This window comes from Trachinotus anak, unplaced genomic scaffold, assembly GCF_046630095.1.
Source record: "Trachinotus anak isolate AG129_WGS33_773 ecotype Australia unplaced genomic scaffold, CSIRO_AGI_Tana_v1 ptg000010l, whole genome shotgun sequence".
NCBI classification, from domain to species: domain Eukaryota; kingdom Metazoa; phylum Chordata; class Actinopteri; order Carangiformes; family Carangidae; genus Trachinotus; species Trachinotus anak.
In genome coordinates, this window is record NW_027273861.1 from 11,043,839 (window position 1) to 11,062,959 (window position 19,121).

General features: G+C 41.6%; 1 protein-coding gene across 13 annotated transcripts in view; it reads right to left on the minus strand.

Moving 5' to 3' along the window:
- The window catches only part of celf5a (cugbp, Elav-like family member 5a), a 180,403-nt gene that overhangs the window by 13,175 nt on the left and 148,107 nt on the right, over window positions 1–19,121 (minus strand). For 5 of the 13 annotated variants that reach the window (XM_071487501.1, XM_071487499.1, XM_071487500.1 and 2 more), the window contains exons 6-7: window positions 12,723–12,869; window positions 5,317–5,482 (exon numbers count right to left, since the gene is read on the minus strand). In XM_071487501.1, coding sequence (XP_071343602.1) covers window positions 5,317–5,482; window positions 12,723–12,869 — 313 coding nt within the window. The remainder of the gene's footprint in view (window positions 1–5,316; window positions 5,483–12,722; window positions 12,870–19,121) is intronic. The other 8 variants (XM_071487510.1, XM_071487506.1, XM_071487507.1 and 5 more) reach the window with 3 other exon arrangements.

The following is a 19,121-nucleotide window of genomic DNA, read 5'->3' on the forward strand; positions in this document are numbered from 1 at the left end:
CATGCATTTAGACTCAGAGAAAATGTCTGTCTCCTTCTCAAATGTGTGAATAATAAATCTGAATATGGGAAGGGAAGCTTCTTCAAAAGCCAGTTGGTATACCAAAAAAAAAAAAACATGTCTTTGAATACTGTCCTTAAGACAGAACTGATAAATACTCATAAATATTTGAACATTGAGCAATTAAAATGTGACATAAAGTGAATAAGATACCATACCATACCATATTAACTTTGTGCCTCTCACTTTTATGCACATTTTTCTATACATCTATGAAACATTCCAATGCACATTAAAATAGATTTTTAAAGTTGATTAATGCAAAATTTGTTCCTGCATTAGATATAGGATGAATCTTACCAATAAAGTCATGCACAGTAGTTAGGATCTATAAGGTCCTTCCACTTGAAGGCCCTGAAAACCTATTTTCTCAATCTGCTTCTTAGAACAGAACAGTGGGGAAAATTTTTGGTGTTTCATTTTAAGTTTTAAAGTTAATTAAGAACTTGTCGCCATTATAGCAAATATCAGTGATATTCACTTGAGGAAGTAGCATTGGTACCTAAATTAATCTGTTAAATTTTCTCCACTGATGAACTTATTAATGTTTGACAGAATGCACTCGTATGCCGATGATGCATGTTAACCTGAACAAATTAAGGAACAGATACCTAAGGAAGCAAATAAAAATGTTATTTTACCATCAATATTTAAAGTCTGTGATGCTCTTTGCTGCTTATTGTTACTCCTCTCTGGGAGTAACAATAAGCAGCAAACTGCAAGGTCCTAATCAGCGTTGAGGTTTGAGGAGAGTTGCAACTTAACTGAGTTGAGCCACAATCTATAAAGCAGAGGAGTCTCTGAGTGTTGTCATGCAGTTGGGAGGTACTCGCCTAAACCTGCTTGACAATATCCTGAGGAAAACTCTAAAAACAGTTGGAGCAGACCAGGACACTGCTGGTTTCCCTGCTGTTAAGGTCTAATACAAGCTGCAAACCCATCAGTGGACCTCCATGCTCCACCATATGTCAGGCGCTTCACTGCTTGCCTATTGCGATGTCTCCTTCCAGTCTAAACAAGACCTCCTTGGACAAAAGATTCCTCTATACTCCTATTACAATGTGGACAAGCTTCTCCTAGCAATGTGTTATACATACATAATATACATAATAATAACACAAGTATGTGTGATTTATTGTCAGCTGACGTTACAAGACGACAAGGTGAAACTTCAACCATCAACCTTCAGTACTAAATACAGCAACTTTCTGCACTACTAAGCCTCTAGTGTTGTCTGCTCCACTCCTGAGGCTAATGTACATACAATGCACTGACCATACTGATGTGCCTGACTTTCAGATCCCAGAGCAGACCAGATGGGCAGCTTGTGAAGCTCTGCTGCTCGTGCGGAGCTCAGTTTTGCTCACACAGACTAGATTTGGTCCAGGCGAGTGCTGTGCCTGTACTCTCTGAAAAGTACTTGCACACACCAGGAACAGGGGTACCTATTGCTGTCACCCAGCTGCTCACTTCCACTGCTGGGATTTGGTATGCTTCTGATGCAATAGGCCTGATTGAAACTGAAAGAGAGGACATTTATATCTGAGGGAAAACTGCCCTTTTTTTTGGCCCTGTGTTTATAAGTTGATATCTTTGTCCTTGAAGATAAAATTGTTGTAAAATTCATCTTGGGAAGAGTAAAGTCATAAGAAAGCAACTCCAGAGAAAACACTTTGACTGTTTGAGATGGGCTGTAAGCTGGAGGTCACATCATCAATTAAGACACACACGTGTTCATCTCCCCAGCTGTTACATCTGTAGTGCTGGTTTTTTGATATTTTGTTGTGGGTTAGTTAACATCTAACCTTATCTGCCATCAGCATTTGTTTCAGAATTAGACATTAAATATAGTGTCTAAAGAGTCAGTATGACATGTGTGATGCGTCATGGAGGGCAGGTGCACATACTGACAATGAGCTGTCTAACAGCTCATTAGTTTCATGGTGTTTGTCGCCATGGAAATGTTCCTCATCAGTGATGTAACCATGCTCGTCTCCAGCAAGGATGTTAAGACACATCCAGCCTGCCTGTGAGTGGGTTGTCTCTGGATGTGGAGCATCTGCAGTATATTTTGTGTAATGTGGGCATGTGCATGTAGATCTTCAGTGTAGAGCAGCACCATGCAACAGAACATTAGAGTGACTTTGATTACACACTTCTCACATCCTAACAAAGCATCCTTGACACTACGTGTTCCTCACCACATATACCCAGCGGGATCCGCATCTCTCTGCGTTTCTCCCTCCCTCTCCTTTCTCACCCTCTTCATCTCCCTCTCCCTCTCTCTCTATTCTGTTGCTCTGGCTCTTCCCCTCTCTCCCTTGTTTTGTTTAACTTTTATTTCTTCTGCAGCACTCAGGGAGCGGCACCTGGTGAACATTATTTTCAAAAAGCATCATCATGCATCATTGTAAGGATACATGCTCTAATCAGCTGAACCATCTGGCAAACGGCTTATGCACCATCAAGCTTAAATGCTTTGCATCTGTTGATCAAATGGATGTCTCATTGTTTTCAGAGTAACACCCTTAACCTCTGAGCCTCTTTGCGCCTCAGCTTGCTGTCACAAACAAGATTTTTTATGTTGCAGAGGTTATACTGATCATTTAAATAGAAGATTAATGCCACACATTTACCTCAGGAAGGTTTTTTCATTTATTAAATTACTATTGGAGCTTCATGTTAACACCGAGCGGAATGTGTAATTCAAGAAGACAGTAGTGTAGCTATCAATGGCCAAACACCCTCATTTTGGGAATGGGGACATTAACCTCTCTACCTTTCATTCTCTTTATTTCTACATTTGCTGCCAAATGTCAGCAGTTACAGATTTGTTTTGAGATGTAATTTGGTTGATGAAATAACTTAATGCATAAATTAAACCTCTGTCACAGCAGAGAAGCACTCTGCTCCCAGATTCTGATATTACAATTAATTATTACACCGACTCTGTGGCAGGCATCCTACAGTCTCTCTGTAGTGTCAGAGTCTCTTGCCTACTTATACAGACAGCCTTGCCAGTAATGTTATGTATTCTTTCAATGAACTCTGAATAAGTCATAGCCACAAGTGTGAAAAGGGGGAGAGAAAATAGCTTTGTATACCAAAGCAGCAAGCTACCACTCCTGCATCTGCTGGCAGCTACACTCAAATTAATGAACGAAGAAATAAAACATTTCATATTTATGACAGTCCTTGAATATTAACCAAAGCCATGCTTTCTCTGAAGGATTAATAATATATTACATTCAATAATAAAAGGTAATTAGTCGACTGTGGTTTACACAGAGGCATGTCCGAAAGCACATAAATGGCACTACTTCACACACATCAGATACACAGACTAACAGACACTCTCTTCTCATCTTCTCTTTCTGTCTCTGAATCACAGGCATAGACATGCTTTTCCTTGCCTAAGCCAAGTTGTTAGCATTGCCAACTGATATGAAATTGCCTTAAAGTTCTCTATACATGAGTAATTTTGTTTAGCTTTTGCAAAATATCCAACAAAATTCAGTAATAACTCCTTTCAAATAAGGCACCGGCTTTCAAGAGGCTACAGTTCAAAAGAAATACACAAACAATGCAATCAGGCTGGATAACAAAGCTCCTCTCTCTCTCTCTCTCTCTCTCTCTCTCTCTCTCTCTCTCTCTCTCTCTCTCTCTCTCTCTCTCTCACACACACACACACACACACACACACACACACACACGGATTAAGTTCCTTGCAATACCGTTGCGCTATCTTTCATCAGCACTATTGTGTTGCAAAATACAGGTATGCGTGCTGAAAACAAAGATCTGAATTGCCTTGCTGTCAGTGCTTTACCCATCAAAATAAGAGCTTCACAGCAATATTGAGCTCCACTTTTAATCACTGTCTGATTGATTATGCCCGCCCAAAAGTGCACACTTTGCACTGAAAACATCACCGTGAATATTTGACAAATGGTTCTCTTGTCTAGATATATTGCCTGATGTTGAAAATTATATATTGTACACCTACAGCATGTGTGTCCACTGGCATGTTCTGTCATCTCATTTTATGTACACAGCTCCTTCAGCTTTAGGTGGAGACATGCTTGATTAATAGGTTAATATTGGTCTTGTTGCATTTATTTCAGCACCTGGTCCACTACGTGTTCTGCACATTGTAACTCAAAACTGTGTTGAGAATTGAGTTAAACAGGACCAAACATTGTACAATAACACTGTACTTTCTGTGTCTCTGGATGAAGAAGTGAACAGAATGCCAACTTAAGGGAATATTTTTCTTCCCCACAGAAACCACAGTGCAGAGAGAATTTGACACAGTGCAGCAAGTTTGTAGTATGATGCTCGTTTCCTGGTGATGGCTATAAAGAAAATCTTAAATAGGCTTTGTTGCACTGATGGCGGTTCTCTCCTCATGCTGATTGGTTTAAAGTTACCAAAGTCATCACCTTAAAAACTCAACGCTGCAGTGTAGACAAAGTAGGTGAGTGGAGCACAACAAAGCCTTGGATACTCCTGTATTATTTATTTCGGCTCATGCTTTTGTTGAGTGGAGAATCTTCTGTTTCCTCTGTCTCAAGGAAAATGAAGCACCGCTGAGTAAGCAAATGTTATGCAGTGGGTAGGTATTTCAAAGTCCTTCTCTTTCCTCTGTAATCTATCTGCATAGGAGGTGTTTGTTATGGAAAACAAAACCAACTGCATGCAGATCATGTGCAAGTGGTTCAAAGCACAAGGTCAAAATACTACAGGGAAATTAGTGTCTTATCTGTAAACTTACTTATTGATATTCCTTATTCGACTGCTACTATCCCCAAATATTTTCTGCATCCACAAACAACATAAACATGCAAATCCCATTGAATGTATTTTTTCATCTTAGACTCTCTTTCTCTCCAGTGGAATAATTTTGGATTACCAGTAAGCAGGCGCTCTTTCTTTTGGCCTTGCTGCCGCTCTAATTTCTTTCTTTTTTTTTTATTCTAAAGCACACACACACACACACACACACACACACACACACACACACACACACACACACACACACATGCACAGCATTCAAATATTCAAATATTCATACAGACATTATAAAAACCTCCTACAGGAAAATTACTGACACATATAAATACATACATAGAACCTACACACTTACAGTAAGACGTTTAAACAAGAATACAACAGGCCCCTTTCATCACTAACACACACACACATACACACAAACACACAGACAGAGGAGGAAAGGGAATGAAACTGAGTGCTCACCCAGGGCTTGATGAAACTCACCCGACACCGGGGTCATGGGAGTGGGTGGGAGGCTGTTGATGTTAAGCGCCCCCATCTGGTGGATCTGTGTGGCGGGGAAAGCCACACTAGGCGTGAGGTAACCTCCGTGGCTTGCTGCCATGATGGCTGCCTGCTGCTGCATGAGCTAAAGAAGAGGGACACGGAGAGATGGGTGGAGGAAAGGAGGGTTGGATGGGGTGTGCGAGAGAGCAGGAGGGAGAACGGGGTGCGACAGAGGTGAGGGGAGGACAGATGGTAATGAAAAATATAGTAAGTTGGGAAGGAGTCAGACAAAGACGGGAGAAGGGGAGAGAGAGAGAGGAGAGAGAAACATTGCAAGGGTAGAACAGAGGGAGGGATGTATGTTGAGGTTGATGGATGGATAGTGCATGGGAAGTACAGAGAAAGTAGAGCGGAATAAAAGAAAGAGAAGAAAAAAGAAGCCTGTCAACCTATGTTTAGTGAATCTGTCTATTCTCCCAGCAGGAAGCCTGTCACCAGCTGCAGAAACAATTTAATAGCTGTCTGTTGAGCTCATACAAATCAAGGCATTGACATGTGCACATTATCTCTGTGCTTAGGGAACAGGCAAAGTTTGCAGAAGAGTTGCAATTCTTTTTCTTTACAATTGTCAAACTTCACAATATTCTGTTTGGCTGTATAGAAATGCCACAGACGTCTCCCACTCTTGCCTGTTTTCCCCTGGATTCATCTCTAATTTTTCTGATGTATTTGTAATGATTGCTGCTTATAGCCCGACATCCACCCGGAGTTTAAAATTTGCTTTGTTTTATAATTCAGTGGAAAAACCACTAGGCCTGTCTCTGGGCCACTCCTGCCAAAATAGAGGGCATTTTGCAAACAGAATACATTTGGGGTTGGAACTTAATTGTATGGCCAGAGTCATTGCTTGTGTGAAAAGCTGTTTTAGAGACACAATTTTACCAAACAACATTGTGATCTTTTATAATAACAGTACAACTCCACTATGGCTGTTTTGAGAAGTCACTGAATCCAGACCCTGACTCGTTAAATTAAATTTTTAAAGCAGGCGTAGCTAGCAGCTCACATTCCAAACCATGTTAGTAATACAGTTGTGTGTCTGAAAAAATTCAATGGCAGTTGATTTTCACCCATTGGACTGTCCCACAATGAGATAAAAATCAATATGCTTTCATTCACCCTGCACTTCTACTTAGCATGAAGTGAGAAGTGAGAGCTGAAACTATTTTCCATCAAACGCAGCCCACAGAGTGTGTATTCATATGCATAGGACATGCTCACACGCACTGTTGCCCTGCACTGTGCTCACAAACAAACACACACATACACACACAGGTACACACAACATGCATGAAGAGCTGTAGACACCATTTGAGTTTCCGCACTCAGCTTAAATTCTCCCTTTGCAAACCTAATGCTGAATGCCTAATTCAGAAGAAAATCCATCATTGTACAATGGCTTTTGCAGCTTGTGAACCAAGGGGTTTATCTGGGGAATCAATAATCTTTTGCAGGCTATGTAGCTGCCCATCAGGCATGCAGACGTGTGTGATGTAGGAATACAAACACAGATGGACCAACCTCTTGCCCCTGACTCTGCATCTGTTTAATACTGCATCGCTGCTATGTGTCAGGGGAGCTTCTGAGACTGACTCGTATAAGCAGAAATCAAACTCCTCTGCCACTGGCACTAATGCTAATGACGATATTGTGAGACAGTGCAACTATAGAATGCCACTCTGCTTGTATTTGCATGGGGACCCTGCAACGGAAAAGCCAATTATTTTCCCTCAGTGCTCCTGTCAGGTAACCTGAAAGTGTCCCGCTGTAGAGTGCCCAACACTGGCATCCCATCCATTAGCCACATGCCTTGCCATTGCTATCTATTAACGCCTTTTGTCATTTGCATAATTTTATCATCGTGACAAATGGGGATCATCCATTCCCTTCCAAATAAGATGAATTGAGCCTTTAAGGGGGCACAGCTACAAAAGACAGCAAGGGAACAAGAAACTAAACAAAAGCAATGACATAAAAAACAAACAAAGAGGTCCAGAGGATCTGGGGCTCCCTTGCTTTGGCAACGCTGTGACTGCCCCCCTATTAGGATGTGAACGGGGATGGACTTCAGGATGAAGGGTCTGACTGGGCTGGTATTACAGAATAAATACACTGTCACAGCACTCACTGTTTTTTTTGTCTTTTCTCTGGCTCCATTCACTGCTTTCAGTGAGGACTGGGGACTTAGGGTTGATTCTAATAAGCCTGCAGCCTATTCATTGTGGGCCCTGTGGCCTAATGCAAGCTGGAGGCCTGGGTGGAGCAATAATGGAGTGGGAGTGAATACTAGTGACTTCAGAATACCAGCCCCTCTCCCAATGCATGTCTTAGATAATGCAATCCTTAATGCCATCCGTCAGATTGTCATGGATAACAACTCTGGCATTCATTGATGCTTCGTTCCAAATTAAAATGCAGCAAATTGGAAACTCAAGCATGTAATTATGTCGGAATTCAGTGGTTAATACAAACTGGCTCTGATAAAAAAAATAAATAAAATAAAGAACAAAAAACAGAGTGGTTATGTTGACAGAGATATTCAAAGTCATTCCATTTTACTTTTCGTATGCATATGCTTTTTTCTTCTTTTTCAAATTTTCAAAGGCATTATATTCAAAAGCCATTCCCATTTCTTTATTTATGCACTACCCAGCAGATAGCAAATGTCTCTGGCGGAGAATGAGCACAACTGAGTCTTCATCATCATAGACACAACCTTTTCTGCTTCCTCTTGAAAAGAAAGGAAGAGGGAAGAAAAGGCAGACAGAAACAAGGGGGACAAAAGAGAAGCGCATGAGATGAAAAGGAGCAAAGAAAGTTGCCTGGGCTCCAGTAGCATTCATTTAGTGTCAGACATCTGCTTTTTTATTGCAACCTGATGGCATTACTCTCCCCTGGTGAGAGCAGGCAATCACCTCTTTATCACATGGCAATTATCTCTGTAGCGCTGCTCTGTGACTCGCTGACTCTCAGCACTGTCACATGTGACCCCTTATAGCCCAACCAGGCAGGGACGGACAGAGGGACGGGGGGAAGAGAAAGGTAAAGCGGGAGAGAGAGGGTGCAGAAGGTTGAAAAAATGAGAGAGAGGGGGAGGCAGTGGGTCATTGAGGTGAACTAAAAGACTGAAGACAGAAGACTGAAGCTCAAGGGCCTCATTTGTTACCCCGATGCTAGTAGTCTGTATCTCCACACTAAGATTTTAATAGGTTTTTTCATCTCTGCTGCACTTTGTTATGTGACTGTGTGTGTGTATGTGTGTGTGTGTGTGTGTGTGTGTGTGTGTGTGCATATGTGTGTGTGCGTGCGTGTGTGTGTGTGTGTGTGTGTGCGTGCATGTGTGTGTGTGTGTATGTGTGTCACATGCATGACCAGTCAAGAGCTAGTCCTCACAAGTACAATACAGCTAAACCAGGTCACACACATGCTTGTGTGTGTCTGTGTGTGTGCGGGCAGTTCACTGAACAGCCAAATGATGCAGTAATCTGTTACCATCATTCCTCATGTGGGCTGTGTTGCAAAAAGCTCAGTTTCGAATGTGAGTCCCTCCAACAGGGGGAGATGTTTCCTAATGTGAGTTTACTGTCGTCATCCTCCCCCTCATCCACCCACACACTGTCACTATTAGCACCAAGTTAAACCATTTTCTCTCCTCTCGTTTATCTATCTCACACTACAGAATCTTTGAGGGAGGCAAGAGGGGCACGGTGCTGGAGAAACTTCTCTCTTGTCCACGGACACGGCAGGTAGTCCTCCTCCTAAAGAGAAGCTAAAATGGCTGTCTTTACCAAGAGACATAGCTTTAGAAGGCGAGGGAAGAAAAGTGACTTGAATCAAATCTAATCATGTACAAATATGATGTTTGTGTCTTGAAGGGGAAATCCAAAAGGTAATAAAATCTGGTTTTATTACTTGCATTCAGCAATTCATGGGAGAACTATTATCACTTACCACGAACAGTGGAATGAAACATGGAATCTCACACTCTCGCTCTCCTTCTGCTTGTGTTTTATGAAATCACCTTTTTGCAAATAGGATGTCTCCTGTCAGAGCACACCGGTATCTGTGTCTATCGTGAAAATGGCACATTTCTCATTTTTGGCATATGTTGTCAGTGTTGTACCCCTCCAATTTGTGTTCAGAGCCCCCTCCTTCTCCTAAAATCCAATTTACTGGCTGTCAGCTCAACTCTATAATCCTTTCCACTGCTGTAGTGGAGAGGTAGCTCTTTGAATTTACCATTTACTGTACTCTGGTTATAGCTATATATACCATCTCTCCCCACGTCTGTATTCTATACTGCGCTACCTCCTCTTCTCTTGGCCAGTGTATATGAAGAGTAGGCGAACATGTAGTGTGTCTTTGGAGATAAAGTCCTTTTTCTGTCACTGCAGGTTTTTCGTCTTGGGGGAATATGTGTAGTTTATCTTGCCGTAAAGAAACATTCATCGTATCACTTCAGCACATTCCCGGTGGCTACAGGGGAATCAAGGCTGCACACCATGTGCATGCAGCTGGTGCCAATGACTGTAATGTAATCATAACCACTGTGCAAGCTGGACACCCACACTGAAGATAACTAATATTTGCCTTTATTCCACATTATTACACACCTAGCAGTCTGAACCAGTATTTAGATTCATTAAATAAGTCTTTAGCGTGATATGAAAACAAGACCCTTGCTGATAATCCATTACTGCTTCTTGTGAACTCATTACTTTATCAATAGTTGGGGTGAGTTTATCTCCAAGGTTGCCTTGCCTCAGAGTTGCTTGGTTTATTTGCTGAATTCATTATATGCAGGTGCATGGCATCCAGAGTCTCTGTGATTCATAATACTAATACAAGGAGAATTTCACCTTCACTACCATCATTCATGCTGTATAATCTTTGTGTCGAGAAACCACATACGTGCAATTTCTCCTCCAGATTTAATGGTAATTGATTCTCTCTAATGCTGAAGTATCCCACATGCCCTTGTTACTTTCGCTCGGAACTCAATTTCCTAGCATCATCCTGCTCTTTGTCATATTATATGTATGTATGAGAGAGAGTGAGGGAGGGGAAAAAGAGAGAAAGAAAGAACATTTGCTGTGCGGTGTGTGTACACTCTTGTGCGCGTCTGTATGAGTCGACACGGGTCTCTGCCACAGTAAATAAGAGTCATGGCCAACCTGAGCGGGGCACAATGGTCTCCCCGCAGACCGCCACTGCCTCCACCACCCCTTAAACATTTGCATTTCTCCACATTTCCTGGGAAAGGGCTGCATTTCATGAATGGTAATGAAGGTAGGAGTTTTACTGGAGAGAGCACAAGAGATGGCCTCGCAATTACTCTGGGATGGTCAATTTGCACATTTCACACTGGGTCCCATGGCTGTGATATGAAAATGAGGGAAATGGATAAGCCCCCAAGACCTGGCTAACGTCAACAATTAATCCTGGCATTTAAAGGCTGCAAAATATGTAACTTTTACATCCAAATAAGTACAGGAAAAGAAGAATTTGTGTTCCGCCTTTTCTGTAAATAAATACTATAAATACTGTCTATGTGTATTTATGCAGTGTGTTGTGACAGAGGCCCAGGTTTTTATCTCAACGCTGGATAGAAAGCTTTTCTTAAATTCATTTTAGCCTGCTTTAAGTAGGTTGTGCCCATGTGTGTGCATTTGCTTGTGTGTGTGTGCTCTGCCTCAGCAGGGAAGAAGAAAGTTTGTGTGCAGATAAGTTGCCCATGGAATATTCTGAGTCAACTGTGGCCCCTGAAGCATCTCATGGGCCCAGAGGGAGGGACGGGGGAGGGAGAGGGGAATGGTAGAGACTCAGTGATAGAGGATAGAGGGGGTGCATGGTGAGAGGGGCTGCATAGGCTGTCTGAACTCATCAAAGAGCCAGGGGTCTGCTGTGTGCGTATGGTGCCATGCCCTGGGGGGGTGGGGTGGGGGTGGGGTTTACAGTACGCGGGGGTAGGAGGGCAGAGGGAAGCTGATGAAGGGGTTGGAGGGTACAAGCCAATGTGCCTACGTGCTGAGGGTAGTGAATGTAATGGCATGGCAGCAGTGCTTAGGAGGAGAGCAGTAGAGAGCTGTGACGATAGTATGGCAAGCTAAGTTTCACTTACAACATTATCTACCAATTAGGGCCCGAAACACAAAAAGATGTGCCAGAAAAAAGTTTCTGTGTGGAGTTATAAACTGCAGTGGCAGATATTCCGTGTTAAACTTTCTGATGTTTATTTGGACCAATCCAGTATAAATATCCACAGTTAAATTGTTTATCCTGTGTGTGATATGAATTCTGACACACAAGTGGCCCCACTGCAACACTGATCACTGATCTAGAGCTCAATGGGGATTCATCTAAAATAAAAAAAAAATTTTGATCTATGTGATCTTATTCTGATGGCATATATTTCTGTTTGTAGAAAAATGAGGGAATCCAAGCAAAATGAATACACTCAATGTGTTGCCTTCAGTCTATTCATTTTTGGATCCACAGGGGGGGATAGTTTAGTACGACTGGGCAGCTCCAGTGGTATTGGAAATTTTCAAAATCTACATATGATTGCTTAAAGCATGTTGGATACATCAAATATAGCCTGCAAGACTTTTTATGTTGGTAAAGTTGGTGAAATAAAAGATATGAAAAACAAGGTGTAAACACAAACACGACATTAGCTCCATATCTGCTAGATAGGGAGCTCTGTTTCTAGCAGATATGGAGCAACATTATTCAATATTCGCTCTGGTTTGTTTTCCACCAACTCCTGAGGGACATATATGACTCTTAGGCTACTAAATGTGTCCCTATCTTCACCAGCTAGTCACTAACTTTGTTTACCTGATGTTTGGTGCTGGACAGGTAGTGTACCGTAGGGTTTAGCTGCTGCCTCCTGTGGCTTAAAATGACGCCATGAGTGGTGGGACGGGACCAAAACATGCATCCCATGAAACCAACACAATGAGCTGATAGACACTGAAACGCTCCACACTGTGTCAGATCTGAGGGAAACTGCAGTCAAGTGATAATTCTCAACGGGTTCATCACTTTGAGCAACTTTCACACATGTGTAGTCATTTGATTCATTGTCAATATTAAAATATATTATAGCAGCTTGAAGAACTCAGATAAAATGAATTGGCAGTATGCCAACACCCTAAAAATGTGAAGGTTTCAGAAACACTTGGGATGTTTTCTTACACCCATTGTGATTTCATTGGTGAATGTTTACTGTGGGTAAATACATAATGCCTTTGGATAGACAGACTCTTAATGTATTTAAATTCTGCTGTGTGTCTATGTCCATGTTTTTTCCAACTCACCGCATGTGCGTAAGAGCTGTAGGTGCTGAAGGGAAGGGCGATGGCTGGGTTGAAGATGCCAAACTGCCCAACCATCTGCTGCATACGTCTGATGGTGCGCTCCTTGTCTGTGTCGGCAAATTTGACCACCAAGCTGGAGGAAGCACCCTGAGGGCGGCAGAGGGAACAGAAAATTAGAGGAAAGACAGCAAGAACAGTTAACCACTGCAAGCACCTTTTACACTGACATGCAGTCAATCAACAGAAGGAACACAGTCTTCTGTACATCCTTGTGTACATCCTCTGTCCCCAAAAGGTTTTGCGCCACTTCAGGGAATAATTTGCTCATATGATTGTATATGATTTCCTGCATATACAAAGACAGACAGTCACAGAAGGCTTAAAAAGTGCATGAGGAATGTTCTTCATTATTATTTCTGATCTCTTAGTATGGTGTTTTCATTAGTGACAACAACTGCTGTTAACATCAATACCTAGTGAGCTCCTCTAATTGCATGTCAGTTGCACTATAGATGCAACATCATTGCACCTTTGTATTATTGCAGAGAATCGTGCCTCCTTATTTTATGGCTGGAAAACATGAACCCAGCATAGATATGTGAAGAACACAAATATTCTATTATTGTGTGAACAGCTCTTGTGCAGATGTGCAGAGAGAAACGCTCCATTCCTTCAATCAGTGTTTAACAAATGTACAAAGTCACTCAGGGCAAAGCAGCCTTGCCGTGCATGACATAAATACTTCATATCTTCCCCCAGATTTCTCCATCCAGTACAGTACATATATGTAACCTTGGTGCTCCTTCCCACAGTTAAGGTTAAAAGATCTGCCACATACAATGATTTGAAATAAGAACTACGATTGGCAGCGCTTCCTATTGACCTTGTTGAGAGTGCTCTTCAAAGAAAATGCTGCTTTTTTGGGCAATTTCCCTCATTCTGTCCTCTTTCTGTTGTAGCCTCCCTCTTCTTCTCTCTGTGGCTATCAGCACTAATACTTCCTTTCTGTAGCCCAATAATGAAACCAGCAGGTGTGTCTGCCACACACCCTTCATTAAGAATCTTCAAATGATTTAGCGCTACAGTTGACCTTTTGTGTGCTCCGCCTCTCCTCCCCTCTGCGCCCCCAAACTGGCCAATCGATCCACATAAAAGGCCGAAATATTACTCTGATCTGACAGTGTAGAAAGGTTGTGTGTCAGTCACAATAAGAGGCCCTCTGAAATTGATGCAAGATTGTCAATAACAGTGGTGACTTGTGAAGTGCCGGGACTGAAGGTTGGGGGTTGGGGGTTTTAAAGGTCTAAAAGGGTGTTTCTTGGTTGGCTTGGATCTGGGTGAAACCTGGCAGACTTGGACTGAGCTGAAGACAAGCATTTCTAGATGACAAATGTGATGATAATTTTTATAAATTGCATTATAGGTTTTCTTTCTTTTTCTTTGTATTTTCTCGTGACTGAGACTTGAGATTGTCTGCTAATAAAGACATCTACAGAGATGTCTAGAGATGTTCAAAGACAGGCACTGGACCTTTCCACTCTAACATATAGATTTTATCCTCTTCCTTTCTCTCTCCCCACCACTTTCCTCAATATTCCCTCTAGCCTTCTCCTCCTGGCTTGCTCACTGGTTGAATCACAGGGTTGAAGGATTGTAGGTGGATGGCCAGTTAGTTCAGCTGACTGACTAAATGGCTGAATGTCTAGTTGGGAGAGTGATTGACTCCCTCTGATGGTTGATGGTTGGCTAACTGGCTGACAGACTAATTGTCAGACTGTGAAGATGGCTGACATCTGTACTCTGCCCAGATGGGTGACTAATTGTTTTGATTCTTAGTGTATGCACCATCCTGCCACACTGGAACAACACTTTTCCTGGTCATTGAGAGCCAAGTTTGAAAAATATGATGCAAGCAAGAGATAGAACAACATAACCTAAAGAGATACGCTGTTTGCATCTCACTCTCTTCAGCATCATCTCATACAGTGCTGTATATTACTAGTGCACTTGGTCACTTTGATGTTAACTTTGGCACAGTTGCAGGTTTAGGGTTTATTTGTTGTGTTTGTCCAGCTTTTTACTATCTACATCGTTAAATTTATTACACAGTTTAACTTTGGTAGAGTCCTGGACAGGGCATTACACGACCAGAATACAAATACAAATGTAGAATATTGAATATTTTAACTCCCTTTCAATGGTCCTGCTCTGCCTCTCTAATTTTTAGGGAAGGCTGATTTTTATAACCTAGGGATATTAAGTTGGAAGTGTGCCTTCAACAGTTTTTTTTCCATCTAGAACTAGACGAGAGTAATAGAAACATGGTTTACTGCGAATTGACCTGTCTGGTTGTATAAGAGCCTTGTGCAATTCTCTTTCATACTCTTGCATGTATGTCTCACACTCTGCAAAGCTTTTTTCAAGGAGGTCTATACAGTGAGTTTGCTCTCCCACTGGTTCTCCTCAGTGCACCTGAATCTTATGGCTTGTCGGCTAAGCATCCACTGCCACATTTGTTTATCTACTAGGTTTTCCCAGTTAGGCTTGTCAGAATATCAGTGAGCAGAATCTCCATCACTATAAAGGGAGAAGGATGAAGTGTGAAGTAAAAGTCTCATTAAATTTTTAAGCTGCCAAGTATGAGCAGAATCTCCCTGCTGAGCGGCTCCCGGCTACCTCGAGAACCACTGAAGGGAAGGGAGTTAAACAGGGAGGATAAAATAGGGACGACAGAGATTCAGAACCACATAAGGAAAGTTTGAGTCTTTACAGTTCCTCCTCATTGCCAAGGAGGTTTGGTTTGTGTCCAAGCTGCACTCCCTCATGTGAATAAAGCTACTTCTCTAACTTTATACATATATAGGCTTTTCTCAATCTCAACACAGACTGCCAAGTTCAGACTCCTGTAGTTGGGAGTTGGACTCAGAAGTCCAGACTCGTGAAGATGAGAGAAATATTTGCAATAACAGTAGCGATATCTTCAGTGATAGTTTGCTAATATCAGCAGGTCAGCTGGTGATTGCACTTCAGCACAACTGTACCTGACTGAACTGTGACAAAATAACCTAAACTCAAGGTCCATAAACAGACTTTTTCAGGGAAAAAACTGAATTGACAGTGAGTGTAGTAAAAGGTACACTTGATAGCCAATCTGTAATGCATATAAAAAACCCTAACAAAATTCAATTTAGTCTGCGCTGCCTCTGTTAATTTTCATTTATATTTATTTTTATTCAAATGTGGTGGTATACAGTATCTGTAAATATAAAAAATGCAGTCCAAGGAGGCAGCACTGTTATTAAACTGTCCAACAAATCATGTATTTATTATGTATTCAACTTCATCTTCTCAGATCACTGGCAGCAAGAAATATCATATTTCAACTCTGAGGAAAAATTTCATCTTCCAAAAGGAATTTTATCATATATCAGAATGCTACAGACAACAGAGCCAGTGGTGAATATCCAAAGGGCTTGCTGAGATAAGATTGTTCTCCCTGAACGACGGCACACATTGAGGTGACCCTGGTCTCACCCGTGAAAAAATGAACAGGCTTTATTTGGATAAACTGACCACATATTCAAAATCTAAACTGTTACTTTCTCGCCTGAAAATACATCAAAATTCAATAAAGTGATACAATAACCCTCATAATAACAACTAGGATGAACATCAGTGCAGCTTTGAGCCTGGCACAAAATCTCCACTGGTTGGTGCGCAGCGCATTCTGGGACACTTAGCTGCCTTAAGTCCACACAAGTTAGCTCCCAAAGTATCCTTGATAAAATGGGCGGAGTGAGCAATCTGAACTTAGCTAGATGTGGACTTTGAACTGGAACAGTACTTGGGCTGTCACCTTTCAAAAATCTGCAAGAGCCCAAGTACAGAGAAGATTGCAGATTGAGAAAGGCCCATCACATACCAACTTGAGTTAGTTTAGGGTGACGCTAGAGGGAAGGTTGGTCCTGTATTAGTATGTAGCTGTACTGGTTTTTAAAGCGTCACCTGGCAAATGTCTTAATGGTGTCCCAGTCTCTACAGTAAAACAACAATTTAAGAGGTTACATCCCATTTATCCCTTTCTGATAAATGTGATTTCAACATCCTTACAACAGATATGATTTTGAAAAAAATGCCTCTTTTAATCAGCACTTTAGATATACCTGCCCATCTCTCCATAACATATGGCCTCATATTCCATCCACATTGCTTACAACAGATTAAAAAACAATTTTACATTCAAGAAGTTAGGATTTAATATGAAAAATTAATGAATTTGAGTGTCTTCCTCAGCAACATGAATGGGTAGCCTGTGCTGCTCATCTGTTTATTTTGAGGCTATGGTGAGTTTCACATATCATATACAGTATATGCTAAGACTTATTTCCATTCAAAATTGAAACATCTGTGACTGCATTTTTGTGCCCACAGTAACGCATGGCAAAGCTGTATACTGATGCTGCATATACAGTTACAAACTACAGTACATATCCCACAATTCATGCACTTTACATGATGCTATGCTCCTGACTGTATTTTAAGAAGCCATTACCACCCATTGCTCCACCCCAACTACCCACTGAAATCATACTGTATAAATACACATCGTCTTAGAGCTTGGCTAGTAAAGTAATGGATGACGATAATCTATTCGGTTATTAGGATGTAAATTCAAAAAATATATACAAGTATAAAGGCAGAACATTGTAGAAACACAACAATCCATCATCCTTGTGAAACACTGACATTAAAACTCTGCATCTTATTGAATACAAAATGAGATCATATCTGTTTTCTAACTGAAACCAGATTATATACAATATCTGCTGCCTTTTTTGCCTTTCCTCCTTTCATTTCATTATTGTTACAGGCAGTAACATGCAATCTGTCTTATTGAGTGGCACTCATGACACTTGCATGTTGCATGTTCACTCTGAAGTAATACAGAAGATCCCACAGCTGCGGAATCACATTTGGATGCTTTTTTAAAAAATCGTCTTTACTCCTCCCTTTACTCTCAATCATCAAGCTCTCTCTTCTGTGCAAACTTTACCTCATTTGCTTTCCTTTGTTCTGCTCTTATCCTTCCATCATCCTGCTCCAGTGTTTCTATCTCAGGCCCTGTGTCAGCTGAAACATCCCCAAACTCAGGCTTTGCTGAGGCGGATATGGAGTGAAAAAATCAGCACGGCTCTGTGGACCTGACCCGCATCCCCCCTCGTTTCGGTGTAATTCTGTCCCGGGACTTACTTCCTACACGGCCCTGCTGAATCACAGCAATTTGCTTTACAGCTCTAGCGTTTAAATGTTTAATTGAGCCACTCATATCCTGAACTGTAGCAGTGTGTGTGTGTGTTCATGTGCGATAGCTGAAGGAGGCTGAGGGATGGTGGTGGTGTGTATGTGGAGGCTGAGGTCTGCATGCTTAAAATATAAAGGGTTAGAGTGTGATGGAGATTAAGTCAAGGTCTTATATATGACCTGCTGATGCACGTGTATAATTCATGCACTTACTATCATCATTCATACACTGACGTTACGTGGTAGTTGGTGATTGGCAAATAATTTTTCATTTGGTATCCATCAAAAATGTACAGTTGAACACACGGAAGCATGTGCACTCCCACTCATTGTATGCATGCATAAAGTATAACTTTACATGCACTGAAAGTCATTTATGTACACATACTCCACATACGTGCACACTCTCCATGCAGATTTTCTCTCTCCTTCCCAACTCACACATACAATACATGCAAAATGCCCACTCCCCTTCTACATGAATAACACAAATGTATTCAGCTCAAGTCCTCCGGGCTGGAAAATAAGATCAGTCAGGGAGCCTTTGACCCTAGCCCGTGGCTGTACGAGCATGTGACAGTGAAACAGTGAGAGGAGCAATATAGAAAGTGAGTGTGTGTGTGTGTTTGCGTGCATGTGTGTGTGTGTGTGAGCACCCAATGCAAATGTGCTACCCATAAAGTGCTTGTGTTTATAGATGTTTATCTATTCACAAGCATGTATTCGTGTGTGTGTGTCTGCACTCATAAACTCTAAGAAGTCAGTGTTCATGCTTTGGGGGATTGGCAGTAGATCTATCAAACTGCTGTAGTTAGTCGCAGTGTTAATATTCGGTGCACTTCAACACCTCAGCTATCTCTCTGACTCTGCTCATCTGCCACAGCCTTGGTTGGGCAGCAAATATGCACACACATACATATGCTGGCTCACTTTGTCTTAGCTCATTAGAACAATTAATTGTTTCTATTAGCCTAAGAGAAGAGAGAACACAGCGATTGCTTATAACAGATGCCAAAGAGAAGCAGTGAAGGCATCCATTGATTATAGTAAGTATTGTGACTGCATTGTTGCTGTCAGTGGTCTTTCATCCTTTAGTTA